At 36.9% G+C, this 17,896-nt stretch overlaps 1 protein-coding gene across 3 annotated transcripts in view; it reads left to right on the top strand.

The window, feature by feature from the left end:
* Window positions 1-16,591, top strand: part of LOC125267768 (MLX interacting protein) — a 28,013-nt gene extending 11,422 nt beyond the window's left edge. For 2 of the 3 annotated variants that reach the window (XM_048189705.1, XM_048189704.1), the window contains exons 9-17: window positions 1,695-2,262; window positions 6,180-6,274; window positions 8,167-8,287; window positions 8,395-8,507; window positions 8,722-8,829; window positions 11,670-11,797; window positions 11,942-12,065; window positions 12,167-12,296; window positions 15,389-16,591. In XM_048189705.1, coding sequence (XP_048045662.1) covers window positions 1,695-2,262; window positions 6,180-6,274; window positions 8,167-8,287; window positions 8,395-8,507; window positions 8,722-8,829; window positions 11,670-11,797; window positions 11,942-12,065; window positions 12,167-12,296; window positions 15,389-15,504 — 1,503 coding nt within the window. In that variant the 3' untranslated portion in view covers window positions 15,505-16,591. The remainder of the gene's footprint in view (window positions 1-1,694; window positions 2,263-6,179; window positions 6,275-8,166; window positions 8,288-8,394; window positions 8,508-8,721; window positions 8,830-11,669; window positions 11,798-11,941; window positions 12,066-12,166; window positions 12,297-15,388) is intronic. The other variant, XM_048189706.1, reaches the window with a different exon arrangement.
* Window positions 16,592-17,896: the final 1,305 nt, after the last annotated feature.

Here is a 17,896-nt window from a genome sequence, read left to right as displayed (position 1 = left end):
ACAGTGAGTCTCAAACTCCATTGTTTCCTCCTCCTTATATAAATCTCATTTGTTTAAAAGACCTCCGAAGAACAGACTGTTACGTAACAGTCGGGATCATTAATATGTACACCCCCAATATTTGCATATGCCAGCCCATGTTTAAGGCATTAGACAAGGGCAGCCGGCATTAGACAAGGGCAGCCAGTATTAACGTCTGGATCTGTGCACAGCTGAATCATCAGACTAGGTAAGCAAGCAAGAACAATAGCGAAAAATGGCAGATGGAGCAATAATAACTGACATGATCCATGATAACATGACATTTTTAGTGATATTTGTAAACTGTCTTTCTAAATGTTTCGTTAGCATGTTGCTAATGTACTGTTAAATGTGGTTAAAGTTACCATTGTTTCTTACTGTATTCACGGAGACAAGAGCCGTCGTTATTTTCATTTTTAAACACTTGCAGTCTGTATAATGCATAAACACAACTTCATTCTTTATAAATCTCTCCAACAGTATAGCATTAGCCGTTAGCCACAGATCACAGCCTCAAATTCATTCAGAATCAAATGTAAACATGCAAATAAATACAATACTCACATAATCCGATGTATGCATGCAGCATGAATGACGAACACTTTGTAAAGATCCATTTTGAGGGTTATATTAGCTGTGTGAACTTTGTTTATGCAATGATAGAGTCGAGAGCTCGGGAGGGGGCGGAGAGCGTGAGCAATTAAAGGGGCCGCAGCCTGAATCGGCGCATTTCTAATTATGCCCCAAAATAGGCAGTTAAAAAAATGAATTAAAAAAAATCTATTTGGTATTTTGAGCTGAAACTTCACAGACACATTCAGGGGACACCTTAGACTTATATTACATCTTGTAAAAAAAAAAAAAAAAAAAAAAAACGTTTGATGGCACCTTTAAAGTTATTAACACTTCACAGATTCTGTCACAACTGACCCAGACTTTATATTTTTAACTAAAACATTTTATAGTGAGGACTTCCATAAACAATTTTGACACACGTGTGGTTCAAATTGTAGACACTATTAAAATATGTCTGTAACTCTGTCATGCTTGCAAGTTGTGACATAAAAAGGGGCCTTAAAATTAACATACTGGCATGAGCTATTGTTCAAATAAAAAGTGCATTAAATCCAACATAGGCTCATTGAATAATCTGCCTCTATCTACATTTTTGCAAAACTCCAAAAAGGTACCTGTGTGTAAAATTCATTGTGTTTTACATTGACCAGGTTAACTCTTAGGTATGAAAGGTCATATTTCTCTGCTTCCAATAAAGCATACAGCAAGCTCTATGAAAACACTCTCAGGTCAATCTGAAGTAACATGGATTACCTCGTTTTGCACAAATGTGTGTCAAAATATTGGATCCATGTATTAGGTCTGGCAGTTTGAATGGAGTATAATATCTGCAAATACCTATTGCTGATTTTTTTGTGTGTTGTTAATATTAATTTAAAGAACAATAATTACCAAAAATGAAGAAACCACTCACTGCTCTTTTAGCTTTAATGAGTATTATATGTTCTACCACATTTGCAAAGTAATAGCAAAATTATTGCAAATATTTACTATATGGTCTATCCCTACTTGTTAGGTTTAGTACTTTTTTTTTTTTTCTCAAACAATGATATGCACTTGTATGCATTGTGCTGATATTCATATCTGTTGTTTGCTAGAATCCCTTGCTGTCATCCATGCCGCTCTCCTCAGAGCTTCCCTCAATGCCACTGGACTACCGCCTCCTCCCGTCTTCTCCACTGTCCAGCCATCTTTCCGTCGCCAACCAGGACAATGGTAATGCTGCTGGCACATCCTACCAACAATCCTACATGCGTCTTTTCACCGAGCAAGTGACCCCCTCCGTCCCATCTCTCCTGCCACCACCAGCTCCACCTCTCCCACCAGCCCCACAACCTCTCCAGTGTGGAGGTGTTTCTACAGTCACTACAGTCCCTCAGCCCACCCCAAGCCTCACATCTCCTTCTGTAATAACGCACTCCGCCCCTTCCACAGTAACTCCCACTGACGCAGCCACTACTTTCAGTCGCAGGTCAAGCTTTGAGCTGCCTGCCGCACAATCTCCACAGCCTGCGGCCTCAACCTCTGCCTCACTGAACTCACAGCCAGCCAACTTTGCCTTGCCCAAATCCATTCTGCCTCCTGTTTCTAGCAAAAAAGCCAGACACCCACAGAGAGCGATTGTCCCGGCCAATCCACTGCCGCCATCTCAACTCATACTCACAGGTTTGTGTCTCTCCTCAAAGCAGATTTTGTAACATGCTTACTAACACAAAAAATAATGTTAAATTTGACTTTACAGTAGAAAGTACAACTAGGGCTGGATGATATGATCTAAAATCAAAATATCGATTAATTGAACATTTTACCTTGATTATAATTATTTTGTTTTTGCTTCCCACCCCCTCATAGTTCACTGACAAGGTTTGTACTGTAAATATGCCTGACTATTAAAAGTGGGATATTTGAAAAATTAAAAGTGCTCCGACATAACAGCTCACTTTCAGCAGTTATTTTATCTATGGTTCGTAACATTTCTTACAGATTTCTGCTCATTGTAAATCAGATACAGATAAAATAGCACAGTACCAGTTCATATTTGAATGCATTAATGAGAGAGCGATTGCGTGTGTGAATTAGTCATACCGTCTCTCTATTAATTGTGAAGCTGTGGGATGTAAGTAGTTACTTCAAAAGTAGAAAATATATGCTATAACCTCTGAGTTTCTAAGCTACTTTAGTGATAAATCACAGGACAGCGTTGACAACGTGTTTCTGCGCTCCTTTCTCTGTGAGCGATCTTCACGTGATGTGCAGCTACTGTCTGTATGAGTGTTCGTGTGCCGCAATGCATCAGCACAGTAGTTCAATATACTGATACACATTTGATGGTTTAAAATCACTTGAATTTCCAAACTGGCATGCCTTAAAACACATACAATTGACAAACTTTCATGAGGACGCATCATCTCACTTCGGGGATCGCGCACTGTCTTTGTGTTGACTCCATTGTTGCTTCCATGCCGCTGACTGGATGGGGCGGAGTCACGTGACTACACACACAGTAGTATGTTTGGTCCCACTTTATATTAAGTGGCCTTAACTACTATGTACTTACATTTAAATTAATCATTTGATACAATGCACTTATTGTGTACATACATGTTTTTACATTGTACTTATATTTTAAAAACACCTGCATGTAATTACATCTGTAATTAATTTCTGTTATTACATTTATAATTACACTGTTGACCCATCCCTTACACCATACCCCCACCCTTAAACCTACCCATACCACCAAAGCTTTCCCTAACCTTACCAGTATCCCACCTCAATAGCAGCACAAGTGTTTTGCAATTCAATATGAACCCAATAAGTACATTGTACTTATTTTTTGATGAAAGTACATAGTAGTTAAGGCCACTTAATATAAAGTGGGACCGTATGTTTTTAAGGGGAAAGTATTGGGAAAGTTATGTCGATTAGAGGTTCTAAATTACGGCTTCGATTACTTTTTGATTAATTGTCCAGCCCTAGTCGCAAAATTTTAAATTTTACAGATTGAACTTAAATTTACAGAAAAATATTACCATAAAATGTATATGTCATTGACTAAAATGGTTAATATACTATAATCTTTTTTTTTTTTAACTTTTAAAATATACTGATATCCACTTGATTCAAAGTTCAAAGTAAATACTAATATATATATAGAAGGTGCACAGTAAAGCGCACACAAATACAAAACACCATCATGGTAACACACAACACTAAAATAATACAATTAATTTAAAACATAAGCTGTAACAAAACCCTAATGTACATAACTGACAAAAAAAAAAAAAAAACTAACAAGAAACAAGGTTTTCATTGAATAACGATCAAATGTGAGCTGTCACACAAAGAATTCTGTGAATGTCAGTTTACTTTTTTTAACTGTAAATTATAAGATGCCTTGTTCTTTTTCACTTTCAAGAACTGTACATTTAACTGTATTTCATTATAAAATTACATAAAATGTCTTTTTAGATCTATAAGTTTTGGACCGTATAAAGTAAGGGAACTTACTGTTAAAGTGCCCCTATTATGCTATTTTAAAGGTTCTTAATTTTGTTTTGGAGATTTCCTATAACAGGTTTACATGCATCAAGAGTAAAAAATCACTTACGTTTAAGGCTGTCAAACGATTAATCGCGATTAATCACGATTAATCGCATACAAAATAAAAGTTTGAGTTTGCCTAATATATGTGGGTGTACTGTGTGTAATTATTATGTATATATAAATACAAACACATCCATGTATATATTTGAGAAATATATATATATATATATATTTCTCAAATATATACATGGATGTGTTTGTATTTATATATACATAATAATTACACACAGTACACCCACATATATTAGGCAAACTCAAACTTTTATTTTGTATGCGATTAATCGTTTGACAGCCCTGCTTATGTTGCACATCACCACATTTTTCATTGATTCTCAAAAGACTCATCCAATGCTTCAGTCTCTCTAAATCTCTCCTTTCTGTGAGCCTGCTTTGCTCTGATTGGCCAGACAGTCCAGTCTGTTGTGATTGGTCTACCGCTTGCACAGCATGCGGAAACTAACACCCATTAACATAACTAATTCAGTTCCGGAGGCTTCCGGAGCTCAGCAGTTGTACACACTGTAAAGACAGTAACGATGGCGTCGATTTTACCATATCAATCCGAGCATGAATCCGATGATGAAACTAGTTATTCAACCTGAACCTCCATTGCAAGAACGTCTTGAGCAGGACATTTCTCAGTTATGCACTACTCAGTTTGACGTTCATCGTGAGATGTTGCAACTGTAATTCCTCTACATCGGCATTAACAAGTGTGTGTCCATCAAACTGATGTGTATATTTCTAATTTATTGCGGTGCACATGTGGGAACTTGTGGGAACGTTAGCCAAGCACCAACGTGAATGACTGATGTAACATTAAAGTTTGTAAAGCAAATCTTGCTCCATCCTTTATTATTACTCAGAGTAGTAAGAACAACAGACAATCTGCATCAGTGGACACAATTTTAGATTATAGTGGACCACTGCTGATTTGTATTTCAGTAAGACAGTAATAACATGAATTTGCCGGTTAGCTGGAGGCCTAGCACAATATAAATCACAAAACTACATATTTTGAACACCCAGTGAAAATACATATACATCAATAATGAATCATACTTACAGGCTGTGATTCTGAGAACAAATTGGTCCAAATAAAGTGACTATTGTCCTTATTTTAATTGTGTTTTGTAATGTAATTCTGCTGTTGTATCGCTGTGGTAATTTTAACCACTGACTCTTTACATCCTCATCCTTTGGGAGTGTTTACAAAAAGAATTTGATTTTGCTGAGCAGAAAGAAGCATCTTGTCGACATGTATACAACAGGAACCAGCTACAGCGTTTGAGGGCAGGACAAAGTAGACATTGTTCGCAAGCAGCCAATGAAGATCATAAGCAGGCATTAGGCAAATTTGTTACCCAGTGACGTGTAGCCGTCACGGAAGTGGGATTCGAATTCCTAACGTCTCGTTCAGGCTGTTCAGAGTCGATTCTTTCTTTTAAGAGACAATAACTTTATTTATCGTGCACTTTCGGCTTTCACAACTTTGCAGATTGTTTACATTCACAGACAGCTACATTACACATTGCATGAAAGGTAATATTCAAAAAAGCATAATAGGGACACTTTAACCAATGAACAGGTTTTAACTGTAGCATTTTACAATCTTTTGCCATTATCACTGTATGACACAGAGAATGGTAGTCATTTTAGACATTTTCACTTATTAGTAATTGATGGAGAAAACCTCTTCCTGTTGGTAATTAAGATTAATTGTGACTGAATATTTCAACCTGTCTGGCGGTTCTAATTAAAACACACATTTACTTCAAACATTGCAGAAGCTGTTGATCCGCCACAAAGGTACAATGGTAAAAATTCACACTTTTTAGCGTGTTCATCTACTGATGGATCATCGAATGGATCCCCAAAAATCATCCAGAAAACTGATAGTAGGCTAAATATCAACAACATTGTCAATGCTGAAATTTGTTCTCATCATGTACATATCCCATCATAACCATTCCCAGGTTCCACCCACGCTGTCCTTGTTACTCCTGCCCCTCTCAACACTGATGTTGTCCCCACCACTGGTATGGTCATTCCCTCCTCCAGAATTCCTTGTGTAAGCTTTTCACCCTTCATGTCCTATCATGTTTGCAATTGGGTAGTCTATATAACAGGGTTGTGTATCTTTCAAAATTGATTTAAAGAAACCTTTTCATTTTGAATTGAGGTTGCAAGCAGGATGCAGAATTATAATTCAAATTTGAATGTAAGAAAATAGAATTGAAATTGGATGAAATTTAAAGAACTGCATGAAATGGCTGTTAGTAATTTTTATACAATTTTCAGTGTATATTAATCAAACATTATCATGCATGCAACATGTGTATATACACTAGCCTACAGGTCAAAAGTTTGGGTTTGGTAATATTTAGTTTTTTAAATGTTTTTGAAACATTTTTAAGTATTTTCTGCTCAACAAGGCTGCATTTATTTGATCAAAAATACAGTAAAACAGTAATATTGTGAAATATTATTACAATATAAAATAACTGTTTTATATATTTTACATTTATTTTTGTAATAAATGTCATTTATTCCTGTGATGCAAAGCCAAATTTCAGCGTCACATGATCCTTACGAAATCATTCTAATATTCTGATTTAAAACAGTTGTGCTGCTTTTTCAGGGTTCTTTGATGAATAGAAAGTTCAAAAGAACATCTTTTTTTTTTAATAGAACAGCATCTTTTTTAAATAGAAATACATTTTGTAACACTATAAATGTTATCAATTTATCAATTTATGATAAGATTTTTTAATCATATCAATTTAATGCATCCTTGTTATATAAAAGTATTAATTTAATTTAAACAAAATCTTACTGACCCCAAACTTTTGAATGGTAATACATGTGTTTTGTTAAGAATCAGCTCATGCACATATATATAGTTAGTATTTCTCTTCCATGAAATCAGACCAAAATGATTTATCTGCACTCATGGATGCGTTCAAGTGTTTTCTTTCTAGAGTTATACAACTCTCTCACCTTAAAGGTTTAGTTCACCCAAAAATTAAAATTCTGTCATCATTTACTCACCCTTATGTCGTTCCACACCCGTAAAACTTTTGTTCATCTTTAGAACACAAATGAAGATCTTTTTGGTGAAATCTGAGAGCTTTCTATCCCTCCATTGAAAGCTCTTTATGAACTTTCAAAAAGTTCATAAAGAGACTAATCCATTGGAATTGAGTGGTTTAGTCCAATTTCTTTTGAAGAAATTCGATCATTTTATATGATGAACAGATTAAATTTAGGCTTTTTTTTACAAGCTCAACTGAACCTGATTGATGCGTGGAAGCTCAAACGTGCTGCGTAACATGAGAATGAACCTCATTGGTTCTTGCTGAAGCTCAAACGTGATGCGTAACACGAGAATGAACCTCATTGGTTCTTGCTGAAGCTCAAACGCGCTGTGTAACACGAGAATGAACCTCATTGGTTCTTTCTGAAGCTCAAACGTGATGCGTAGCATGAGAATGAACCTCATTGGTTCTTGGTGAAGATAGAATTTAATTTTTTTGGTGAACTAACACTTTAATAACACTTGTCTCTGACTAGCAATAATAAGTAGCAAAGGATGCACAGCTGTGATGTAAATTAAAGGACAATTTTTATAAACGTAGACATTTTTTTTTGTGGTTTTTTTTGTTTATAAATGCCCTGTCCCAACTTGCTAATTCAATAGGGTTAGGAGAAAATTGTGCTTAAACAGTTTCTTGGGAATTTTTAAACAGAAAAGTTATAATTTCTTGTCCATTTTTCTGTAGTGTGACTTAAATTTCTTCGTATTTCAATTCACTAAATTTATCTTCCTATCATTCTATTTCTGATTTATGAATTGAAACGAGAGCCAATTCTTAATTTTGAATTCCACCCAACCCTAGTAAAGAATAATTTCATCCCCAAGCAATGCATAATTACAATAAAAAATTAAACACTGCTTTGCAGGTTTCTGCTGGTTTTCATATTCTCCCTCAGACACAGAAGTCTCCCCAACCAATCGTACCCAAAGAGGAAACTGCCACAACTGTATCCAACAACAAGACATCAGTACAGTCAACAAGTACAGGTTAGATTCAGCCTAGTCTCCTTCAATTTATGCTGAAATTGCTTTGTGTTTTGTTGTTTTGTTTGTGAATTTAGGTTTCTGAGCAAGCTTTTTTCATTTTTCTTTAGCACACGATGGGCGGGTCTCAGGTCAAGGGTCACCATTGGGACCAGAACAGGTACCAAGCCCCCAGTCACCTCTCAACACCAGTGCAGGCATGGGCAAAAATGAAGCCTGTAAGGTACGATTCATGAAATTGCACTCTACTAATGTTGTCCAACTGTACATTGATGCAATGTATCCTGCAATTCAAAATGTTAATTTACATTACTAACAACTCTCTTAATTGGCCAGTTGAGCATAATTGCCATAAATTTTGATGTTGAAATATCCATATCTCTACCATTTTCTCAGCCTGTCCCTGTTTGTAAATTTTTTGTCGTTTGCTTTGACAGAGTCGGAGAGTTACTCACATATCTGCTGAGCAGAAGAGGCGATTTACCATAAATGTCTGCTTCAAGACATTGTGTAATCTTGTGCCGACTCTCAAGTCTCAATCAAATGTAAATCTGCATTCATCTTTCTTACTTGATTTTCAAAATCCACATTAATTTTTTTTTTTTTTTTTTTTTGTAGATCATGTAATTTGCTTGAAGTTGTCTCTGCACAACTGTAATAGGAGAAAGTATTTTAAAAGAGGCTGTATGATGTTCATTTAAAAGGTCATTATTTTGTTTATTGGGTTTACTAGAACAGATTAAAGGATTAGTTCTTATTAGTAATTATCCCAAGATTTGTTCACCCTCAAGTCATCCTAATTGTATATGACTTTCTTCTTTCTGATGAACACAATCGGAGTTATATTAATAAATATCCTGACGCGTCCAAGCTTTATAATGGAAGTGAGCGATACCAGCGAGTATGAGCTGAAGAAAGTGCATCCATCCATCATAAACGTACTCCACACGGCTCCAGGGGGTTAATAAAGACATTCTGAAGTGAAGCGTTGCGTTTGTGTTAGAAAAATATCCATATTTAAAGGGAGAGTTCATCTAAAAATGAAAATTTGATGTTTATCTGCTTACCCGCCCGGGCATCCAAGATGTAGGTGACTTCATTTCTTCAGTAGAACACAAATGATGATTTTTAACTCCAACTGTCAGTCGTATAATGCATGGCAATGGTAACAAAATCTATAAGAGTAAAAAAAAAACATGCACAGACAAATCCAAATTAAACCCTGCGGCTCATGACAACACATTGATGTCCTAAGACATGAAACGATCAGTTTGTGTGAGAAACCAAACAGTATTTATATAATGTTTTTACCTCTAATACACGACTATGTCCAACTATCTTGAGCGCGCACACAGCATCCGGTGCGTGAGGTGTTTGTGCGACTGGCGTAGTTTAAACATGGTGCCTGTAGTTCAACAGTTGTTATACAAGTGGAAGTAAACCACTAAAAAACATGGTTTTATTACATCAAAACTTCATTTTATTTTGTCACTTTTCATAAGGGCAGCTTTACAAATAAAAAGGACACATACAAAGATCTTGTTCACATACCTCAGTTGGATGTGGAAAAACCATAGGCACAGCTGATGAAAAACCATAGGCACAGCTGATAAACATCAAATTCAAACTATCCCTTTAACAAGTTATAAAGTAAAATATCTAGCTTCCACCAGACCGCCTTCCGTTTTTGTAAGCTGAATAGGGAAGGTGTTTTGGTGGAAGCTAGATATTTTAATTTATCACTTGTTAAATATAGATATTTTTCTAACACAAACGCATCGTTTCACTTCAGAAGCCCCCAGAGCCGTGTGGAGTACTTTTATAATGGATAGAGACACTTTCTTCAGCTCATACTTGTTGGTCCTGTTCACTGCCATTATAAAGCTTGGACGCATCAGGATATTCATAAATATAACTCTGATTGTGTTCATCAGAAAGAAGAAAGTCCTATACATCTAGGATGGCTTGAGGGTGAGTAAAGCTTGGGGTAATTTTCATTTTAAAGTGAACTAATCCTTTAACATGCTTTAAAGGTCCCGTTCTTCGTGATCCCATGTTTCAAACTTTAGTTAGTGTGTAATGTTGTTGTTAGAGTATAAATAAAATCTGTAAAATTTTAAAGCTCAAAGTTCAATGCCAAGCGAGATATTTTATTTAACAGAAGTCGCCTACATCGAACGACCAGTTTGGACTACATCCCTCTACTTCCTTCTTTAATGACGTCACTAAAACAGTTTTTTGACTAACCTCCACCCACAGGAATACACAAGAGTTGCGTTTGTAGAGTGTGTTTGTCGCCATGTCGTCGAAACGCTGTTATTTTCATCCCGCAGTCCAATCACCGGGTCTGATTCCGGCTCAAATTGATAGGGTAAAATTACAGACATGTTTACAAAAACACTGAGCGCGTGCATCTCCACGTTATGGTAAGAGGCGTGACCTTTCCGGGCAAGGTTCGCTAAGCTGCTGTCGAATCACAACACAGGAACCGCTGGCACAATCAGACCTCGTTACGTATTTCTGAAGGAGGGACTTCATAGAACAAGGAAGTCATTTTTTATGACAGTGGAAACAGCGGTATACAGATAAGTAAATTATGTGAAAAATACTGTGTTTTTTTACACGCGAAACATGAACACATGTTATATTGCACACTATAAACACAATCAAAGCTTCAAAAAACCACGCACAACGGGACCTTTAATGTAAAAAGAAAAAATCACATACTGTACATTATTGCAGCACCTCTATTCCTAGTCTATTTGAAACACTCTGATTTCTACAAAGCCCCTTGTTCCAAAAAAGCCCAGAGTGCTCTGATTGGTCAACTGACCCAGTGCGTTGTTATTGGCCTTTACCATAATCGTGTGTGTTGGAAATGTAACGCCCCTTACCATAATCGCAAGCTTTAGCTTTTAAGGCTTCTAAAGCAATTGTAAACACAAACAGTTAATAATGTCTTTGGATTTTGCCAAATCAGTTCGAGTTAAATTCTGAAAATGCAGATCGATCAGAAACAACTTTTCAAGCACGGCTAGAGCAGAACCAATCAGAGTGCATATGGCTTTGGCTGGGCAATTTGCTAATATTAGACATTGTGACGTAGACATTTGCAGAAGTAATCTGCACTTCGATCAAGGTCGTTTTAGGCAAGTGTTCTCTGTTAGAATACATTTTAGAAACACTATGAGCTTTGCAACTTTGCAGATCTTACACATGCAAAAAGACACTTTGCACACTGAAGGAAAAGGAAAGCATTAAAAAGCATCATATGACCTCTTTAATATTGAACAATAATGTAATTACTGTTTAATTTTGGCCCTTAAACGGCATCATACACTAGTGATGTAACTTTATTTTTTGTCACCCATATCTGGGTTTTCAGATCAGTAATGCTGCAACACTTCAAAAGACGGTTGACTACATTGGCAAACTACAACTCGAGAGACAACAGATGCAGGAAGAGACCAAGAGATTACGAGAGGAGATTGAGGAGCTTAATACATCTATAAGGTACGTTTATTGTGATCAAGTGTTCATTAAAAGTAAATATTGGGAACTAATTTCTTTTTTCTATTTACTATTTGAACGTATTACATTTGGAAATTCTTTCTTCTTTGAAAGTGAACTATAAAAGATGCCCACTATTTATTGCAGCTTGTGCCAGGAACAGCTTCCTGATACAGGGGTTCCTGTCGCACGTCATCGCTTTGACCACATGAGGGAGAAGTTTGAGGACTATGTGAAGAACAGAACTCTTCAGAACTGGAAATTCTGGATAGTATCCTTAAGCCTGAAAATAGTGAACTGAATAGTCAGAATGTTTGTACTGGATTGGACTCCTCCACAAGCTTATTATTTTCTTTAATACTCCTCTCTCAGTTTAGCGTCATTATTCAACCTCTTTTTGAGTCCTTCAATGGGACAGTGTCTACCACCAACAACACAGAGCTGTGTGAAACCACCATGCAGTGGCTGGATCGTTACTGTGCCCTCCCTGTCCTCCGACCTAGTAAGTTGACTGGAGAGTAGTAGTCTTGCGTAGCCAGACCTTCAGACTGAGGGCAGAAGGTCTGGACTCCATAGCAGCTTTCATTGGCCGCCCAAGAGGCCGCCTGACCAACATGTAAAGCAACCAATCACAGTTTGTTTTGTTCAGCTTCATGTTTGGGGGCATGAAAATGTAAAGTCGATGTCCCTACAATAACAGACAAGTTTGTGCAAATTTACTTCCACAATGCCGCCACGAACTTCACATACTTTTGAGAATCCAGCGTTTAGTTGATCCTGATAAGCGCTCATTAGCTTTCCATCCATCTATTTTTATGAGCATTTTGGGATATGCATTAAAAAACACTGGATGTAAACGCCATGAATATATAAATTCTAAAAATTAGCATTAAAAAAACGAACATATGCACATAAATTATGATGGAAACAGTTTTACCGAATAAATTCCTTGATGCATATCAAAAAATGACTATGCGATGGGATAGCATAACTGGACCAACCAGTAGACACAGCATCTGAAATGTTGTTTTGGTCATTCTGTAATGCCTGAGCAAAGTCTGTTGTTAAAGTGTTTCGGTTTAATTCTCTCCCAGAAGCGCCTCACACGTTCGCGTTCACAAACACCAGGCATCTGAATGCAAGATAACATGACAGCGTTTATTGCGTTTCGTCTGCGTTCTCTGAGGCGCAAGTCATTTATTAAATACGAAAATTATTATATACAGTGGCAGCTATTGCTGCAACTTCCCATTTTTCTTAGTGATATTTAGCGGCAGTTTATCAGGAAGTGACTATTTTGTTCTCTTCGACTTACTGGATGGAAACGGTGCTTTATTCGCAAATGTTTTATGCAAATTTGTGCACAAGTTAAATTCTCAACTTTGGATATTGTCACAGTTGTAAATATGACAGCAAGGTGAATGTTGAGACAGAACAGTCCACTAGGTGGCAATACGCACAGTTGTGATGTACCTTGCAGTAGTCAGAAAAGAGTGCGTTAAGAGTAGGGCTGCACGATTAACCCAAATGAATCTAAAATTTTGAATATGAAACTGTGAAGGCTGCGATATCGCAGTAAATGCTGCTCCGCTCTTGCAGAGAAGCGCTGTGAGTTTGTTTGAGTCACATATTAGGGCTGCACGATTTGGAGAAAAAATCTAATTGCGATTTTTCTGGTTAAAATTGCGATTTGCCATTTAAAATGTGATTTTATAAAACAAATGATAACACAATACATGGTTTATATGTTTTCTTCAAGCCTTCTTGGGTACTTCCATAATAATGAAGTATATTTATAATCCAATGCTAATAAAAATGCTATTTCAAACACTCAACTGATGTTATGAAGTGAGTTTGGAGTAAAAACACATTAAACGTTGTCTTTTGTCAGAAAAGAAGTTCATAAAGGCTTCTCATGTTTGTAAAGTTTGTATATTTGACGCGTGTTGCTTTTTCTAATGCAGTGCTCTCAGATGGAGCGTCATTTACTACTGATCACAGAGCAGCTCTTCACTAACACGCTGTGTACATATTTATATCATTAAAAATCGCAGCCTTTGCGATGTCATAATCGCACTAAGCCAAATCGCGATTTCGATTCAATTACGATTAATCGTGCAGCCCTATCACATGTAATGTGCATTTGCAACAGCAAAATGCGCCAAACATCTTTACAAACTTGTAATGAGAACGGTTACAAACCTGTTGTCCAAAAAAAGGGAACATTTAATGACGTGTTTACTCCAAACTTACTATATAACGTCAGCTGAGTTTTTGAAATAACTTCCTTTTGAGATCTGACGTGGCTTCATTTCACAGAATATGGCTATGTCGATTAGCATTGCATTATAAATATACTTTATTCTTATGAAAAAACCTGAGAACACAGATAGACCATATATTGTCACAATCGTATATTTATTGTCTCCATGTTTTATCAGTCAAAAAATGTCTCTATCTGCATTTTATTTTGATACAGCAATAGCTGGATACCTTTGTCCATATAAGGGATTTCCTGGGATTTCATAAGCTTTATAACTTCTATGCGTCTCACCTGTGGACTTTCTGCTCGAGGGTGCCCTCCGGCTTCCAGTATGAATGAAACACATTACATTACATGTGTGTACTCATTAAAGCCGCGCACACACTTAACGATTGTGAGGCCAATTATGAATGTAAATTGATACTTATGACTGATCGCGCTCAAACGCGTCCAGTCAGAGCCAGTTGCATTCAGTCTGTGATTACAGTCGTTGTTCAAATTCCATGTGTAAGTATTTAAATCTGCTTCAGTCGCAGGAAGCAATACCTGTATGTTGAGCACAGTCTTAGAATGTTTTAGTTAAATGTGTGCCCAGCTTTAAAGGTTAGTTCACCCAAATTTTTCATTAAGTACTCACCTTCATGTCCTTCCAAACACATAAGACCTTCGTTCATCTTCAGAATACAAATTACTATATTTTTGATCCCATACAAAGCAATGAAATTATAACATTCAAGGTCCAGAGATGTAGTAAAAACATTGTTAAAATAGTCTGCAGTGGTTCAACTTTAATGTTATGAAGTGACGAGAATACTTTTTGTGTGCAAAAACAAAAAAATAACTTCTTCATTCAACAATTTTTCCTCTTCCTTGTCAGTCTGCTACGCAGTTGACGTAGTGAATGCAGTGCAGTGCAGAGCTTCCCTGTTTTGCGTCAGTATGCCGTCTCTTTATTCGCAACTCAAATCGCAACTCCATTTTCTCCCCAAATCGTGCAGCCCACATAAAGAGCGATACAAAACAGTAAAACAGTTTTTGTTTTGCTTCTTGTTCTAAACTTTGCATGCAATGGCGGATCCGCTAATTTTCTTCTTCTATCCTTCCAAGCGAATGTCCTGAAAATGACACGACTCAGTACTGCTCTCTGAGCTTAGAAATTTTGGTAATAGTGTATTGGTGGTCTGAAATGTAAAATTTTTTTTGTTGTTGTTGTAACCTGCTGCTTTCTATTTCTATATTTCCTCATTTTGTTGTAGTGTCTTGTATATCTGTGTATTATGTTCACTGTTTTCTCTCATCGTCTTTGTGTGTGTTTTTTCTGTATCCTACAGTGGTACTCAGGACATTACGACAACTCTGTACCAGCACATCCATCTTAAGCGATCCTGCACTTTTACCTGAGGAAGCCAAAAAAGCTGTTCTCAACCCAAAAAAACATTCCTCATGATCTTAGTTTTAACCCTCCAACATCTAAAATGTGATTTTGAGAATTTTTATCCAGGCGTATCAGTCTTTGGGAGCCTTGAAAACAATACCTTGTTTTGCCTGTGGTGAGATCTTTGCTTTGTTGTTACTCATTTAGCTTGAACTCCATTCAAAGTGGTGGAAATGCAAGACTGCTTGATTTGTCTTAAATATGTTCATAGAAGTGTTATGGACAAAATGGAGAACTCCACGTACATGGTCAAATCCCTTTTGTATACTTCTCTTATGTACAGGAAGATACAAATGGACGCTCAGTCATGAAAAGAATAAGCTTCCCCCTTTTTTTTCTTTTTTTTAGATTTTAAGGCAAGAAATGACAAACCAAAGTCCATCTCTCTTGTTTACGTTTATCATCTTGAGAGGCATACAGCTGGCATGTCTCCAAATTCTTTGTGTTTCTCTGACTGTTTTGTTTTATTAGAGCTGTTGCCTTGAGACTTTTTGGACTTTACCTCTCAGGGTGTTTTTTTGTTTTGTTTTGTTTTGTTTTGTTTTGTTTTTTCATATGTTTGGGTGTCTTCCATGTTTGATGCTGTTATTCTGATTATTTAGTGCCCTTTTGGAAATCGATCCTTTGTTCACCCAAAAACTGCAGCACCATTGAACAAATACAGGATATTTGAAGCATTTAAGTGCATAGACAGATGCACGGGCCTGTAAAACTATCTGCGAAAATGACAAATAGAAGTACAGACACAAATATTTATATTCATATAAGTGTGAGGTGCATTTGTTATTTCATGAGATGAACATGTAAAAGACCATTTAATAGCATTTGATTGGCTGATTAGTGTGTTTTCTCTCGGGGAGGACGTCATAATATCAGACACCTGATTCAGCAGTTGATATTAAACGGCCCACAGGTCTAAAATGTAAGGACGTAGCATCTATTATTACATATTAAAAGTTATTTTTCACTGTGTGCTCTGAATGCTGATTTACTCAACATTTTGTTTCTGCATTTACTTGGTGAATAAAACAAACAAACAAACAAATTAACCTTTCCAACTGTGGACTGTTCCCAATAAAAATGTAAGATTTTGCATTCATTTACATGCAAGGCGTTTAACTACATGTCATTTTAATGGAAAGTTGGAGGTTATTTTCACTAATCTGAGCAAAGCAGGTCAAGATAGAATTAACTTATTTACAGTACAAACAGTGCTGTCTTCTATTAGTTCAGGCTTCACTTTCACAGAGTGAAACCACATCATTTAAAGTGTTAGTTTACCCAAAAATGAAAATTCTGTCATTTATTACTCACCCTCATGTCATTCCAAACTCATAAGACTTTCGTTCATCTTTGGAACACAAATGAAGATCTTTTAGATGAAACTTCAAAAAGTTTAGAGATTGTAAAACTATTCCATATAAATTGAGTGGCTTGATGCGCAAGAACAAACCTCTTGTGGAAACTCAAAAGTGATGCGTAACACGAGAATGAACCTCATTGGTTCTTGCTGAAGCTCAAAAGTGATGCGTAACACAAGAATAAACCTCATTGGTTCTTGCTGAAGCTCAAAAGTGATGCGTAACACGAGAATGAACCTCATTGGTTCTTGCGGAAGCTCAAACGTGATGCGTAACACGAGAATGAACCTCATTGGTTCTTGCGGAAGCTCAAACGTGCTGCGTAACACGAGAATGAACCTCATTGGTTCTTGCGGAAGCTCAATGTGATGCGTAACACGAGAATGAACCTCATTGGTTCTTGCGGAAGCTCAAATGTGATGCGTAACACGAGAATGAACCTCATTGGTTCTTGCTGAAGCTCAAACGTGATGCGTAACACGAGAATGAACCTCATTGGTTCTTGCGGAAGCTCAAACGTGATGCGTAACACGAGAATGAACCTCATTGGTTCTTGCGGAAGGTCAAAAGTGATGCGTAACACGAGAATGAACCTCATTGGTTCTTGCGGAAGGTCAAAAGTGATGCGTAACACGAGAATGAACCTCATTGGTTCTTGCGGAAGGTCAAAAGTGATGCGTAACACGAGAATGAACCTCATTGGTTCTTGCGGAAGCTCAAACGTGATGCGTAACACGAGAATGAACCTCATTGGTTCTTGCGGAAGCTCAAAAGTGATGCGTAACACGAGAATGAACCTCATTGGTTCTTGCTGAAGCTCAATGTGATGCGTAACACGAGAATGAACCTCATTGGTTCTTGCGGAAGCTCAAACGTGATGCGTAACACGAGAATGAACCTCATTGGTTCTTGCTGAAGCTCAAACGTGATGCGTAACACGAGAATGAACCTCATTGGTTCTTGCGGAAGCTCAAAAGTGATGCGTAACACGAGAATGAACCTCATTGGTTCTTGCTGAAGCTCAATGTGATGCGTAACACGAG

Source organism: Megalobrama amblycephala, linkage group LG4 (genome assembly GCF_018812025.1).
Source record: "Megalobrama amblycephala isolate DHTTF-2021 linkage group LG4, ASM1881202v1, whole genome shotgun sequence".
In the NCBI taxonomy this organism is placed as follows: Eukaryota; Metazoa; Chordata; class Actinopteri; order Cypriniformes; family Xenocyprididae; genus Megalobrama; species Megalobrama amblycephala.
This window is presented reverse-complemented; position numbering and strand designations above follow the sequence as displayed.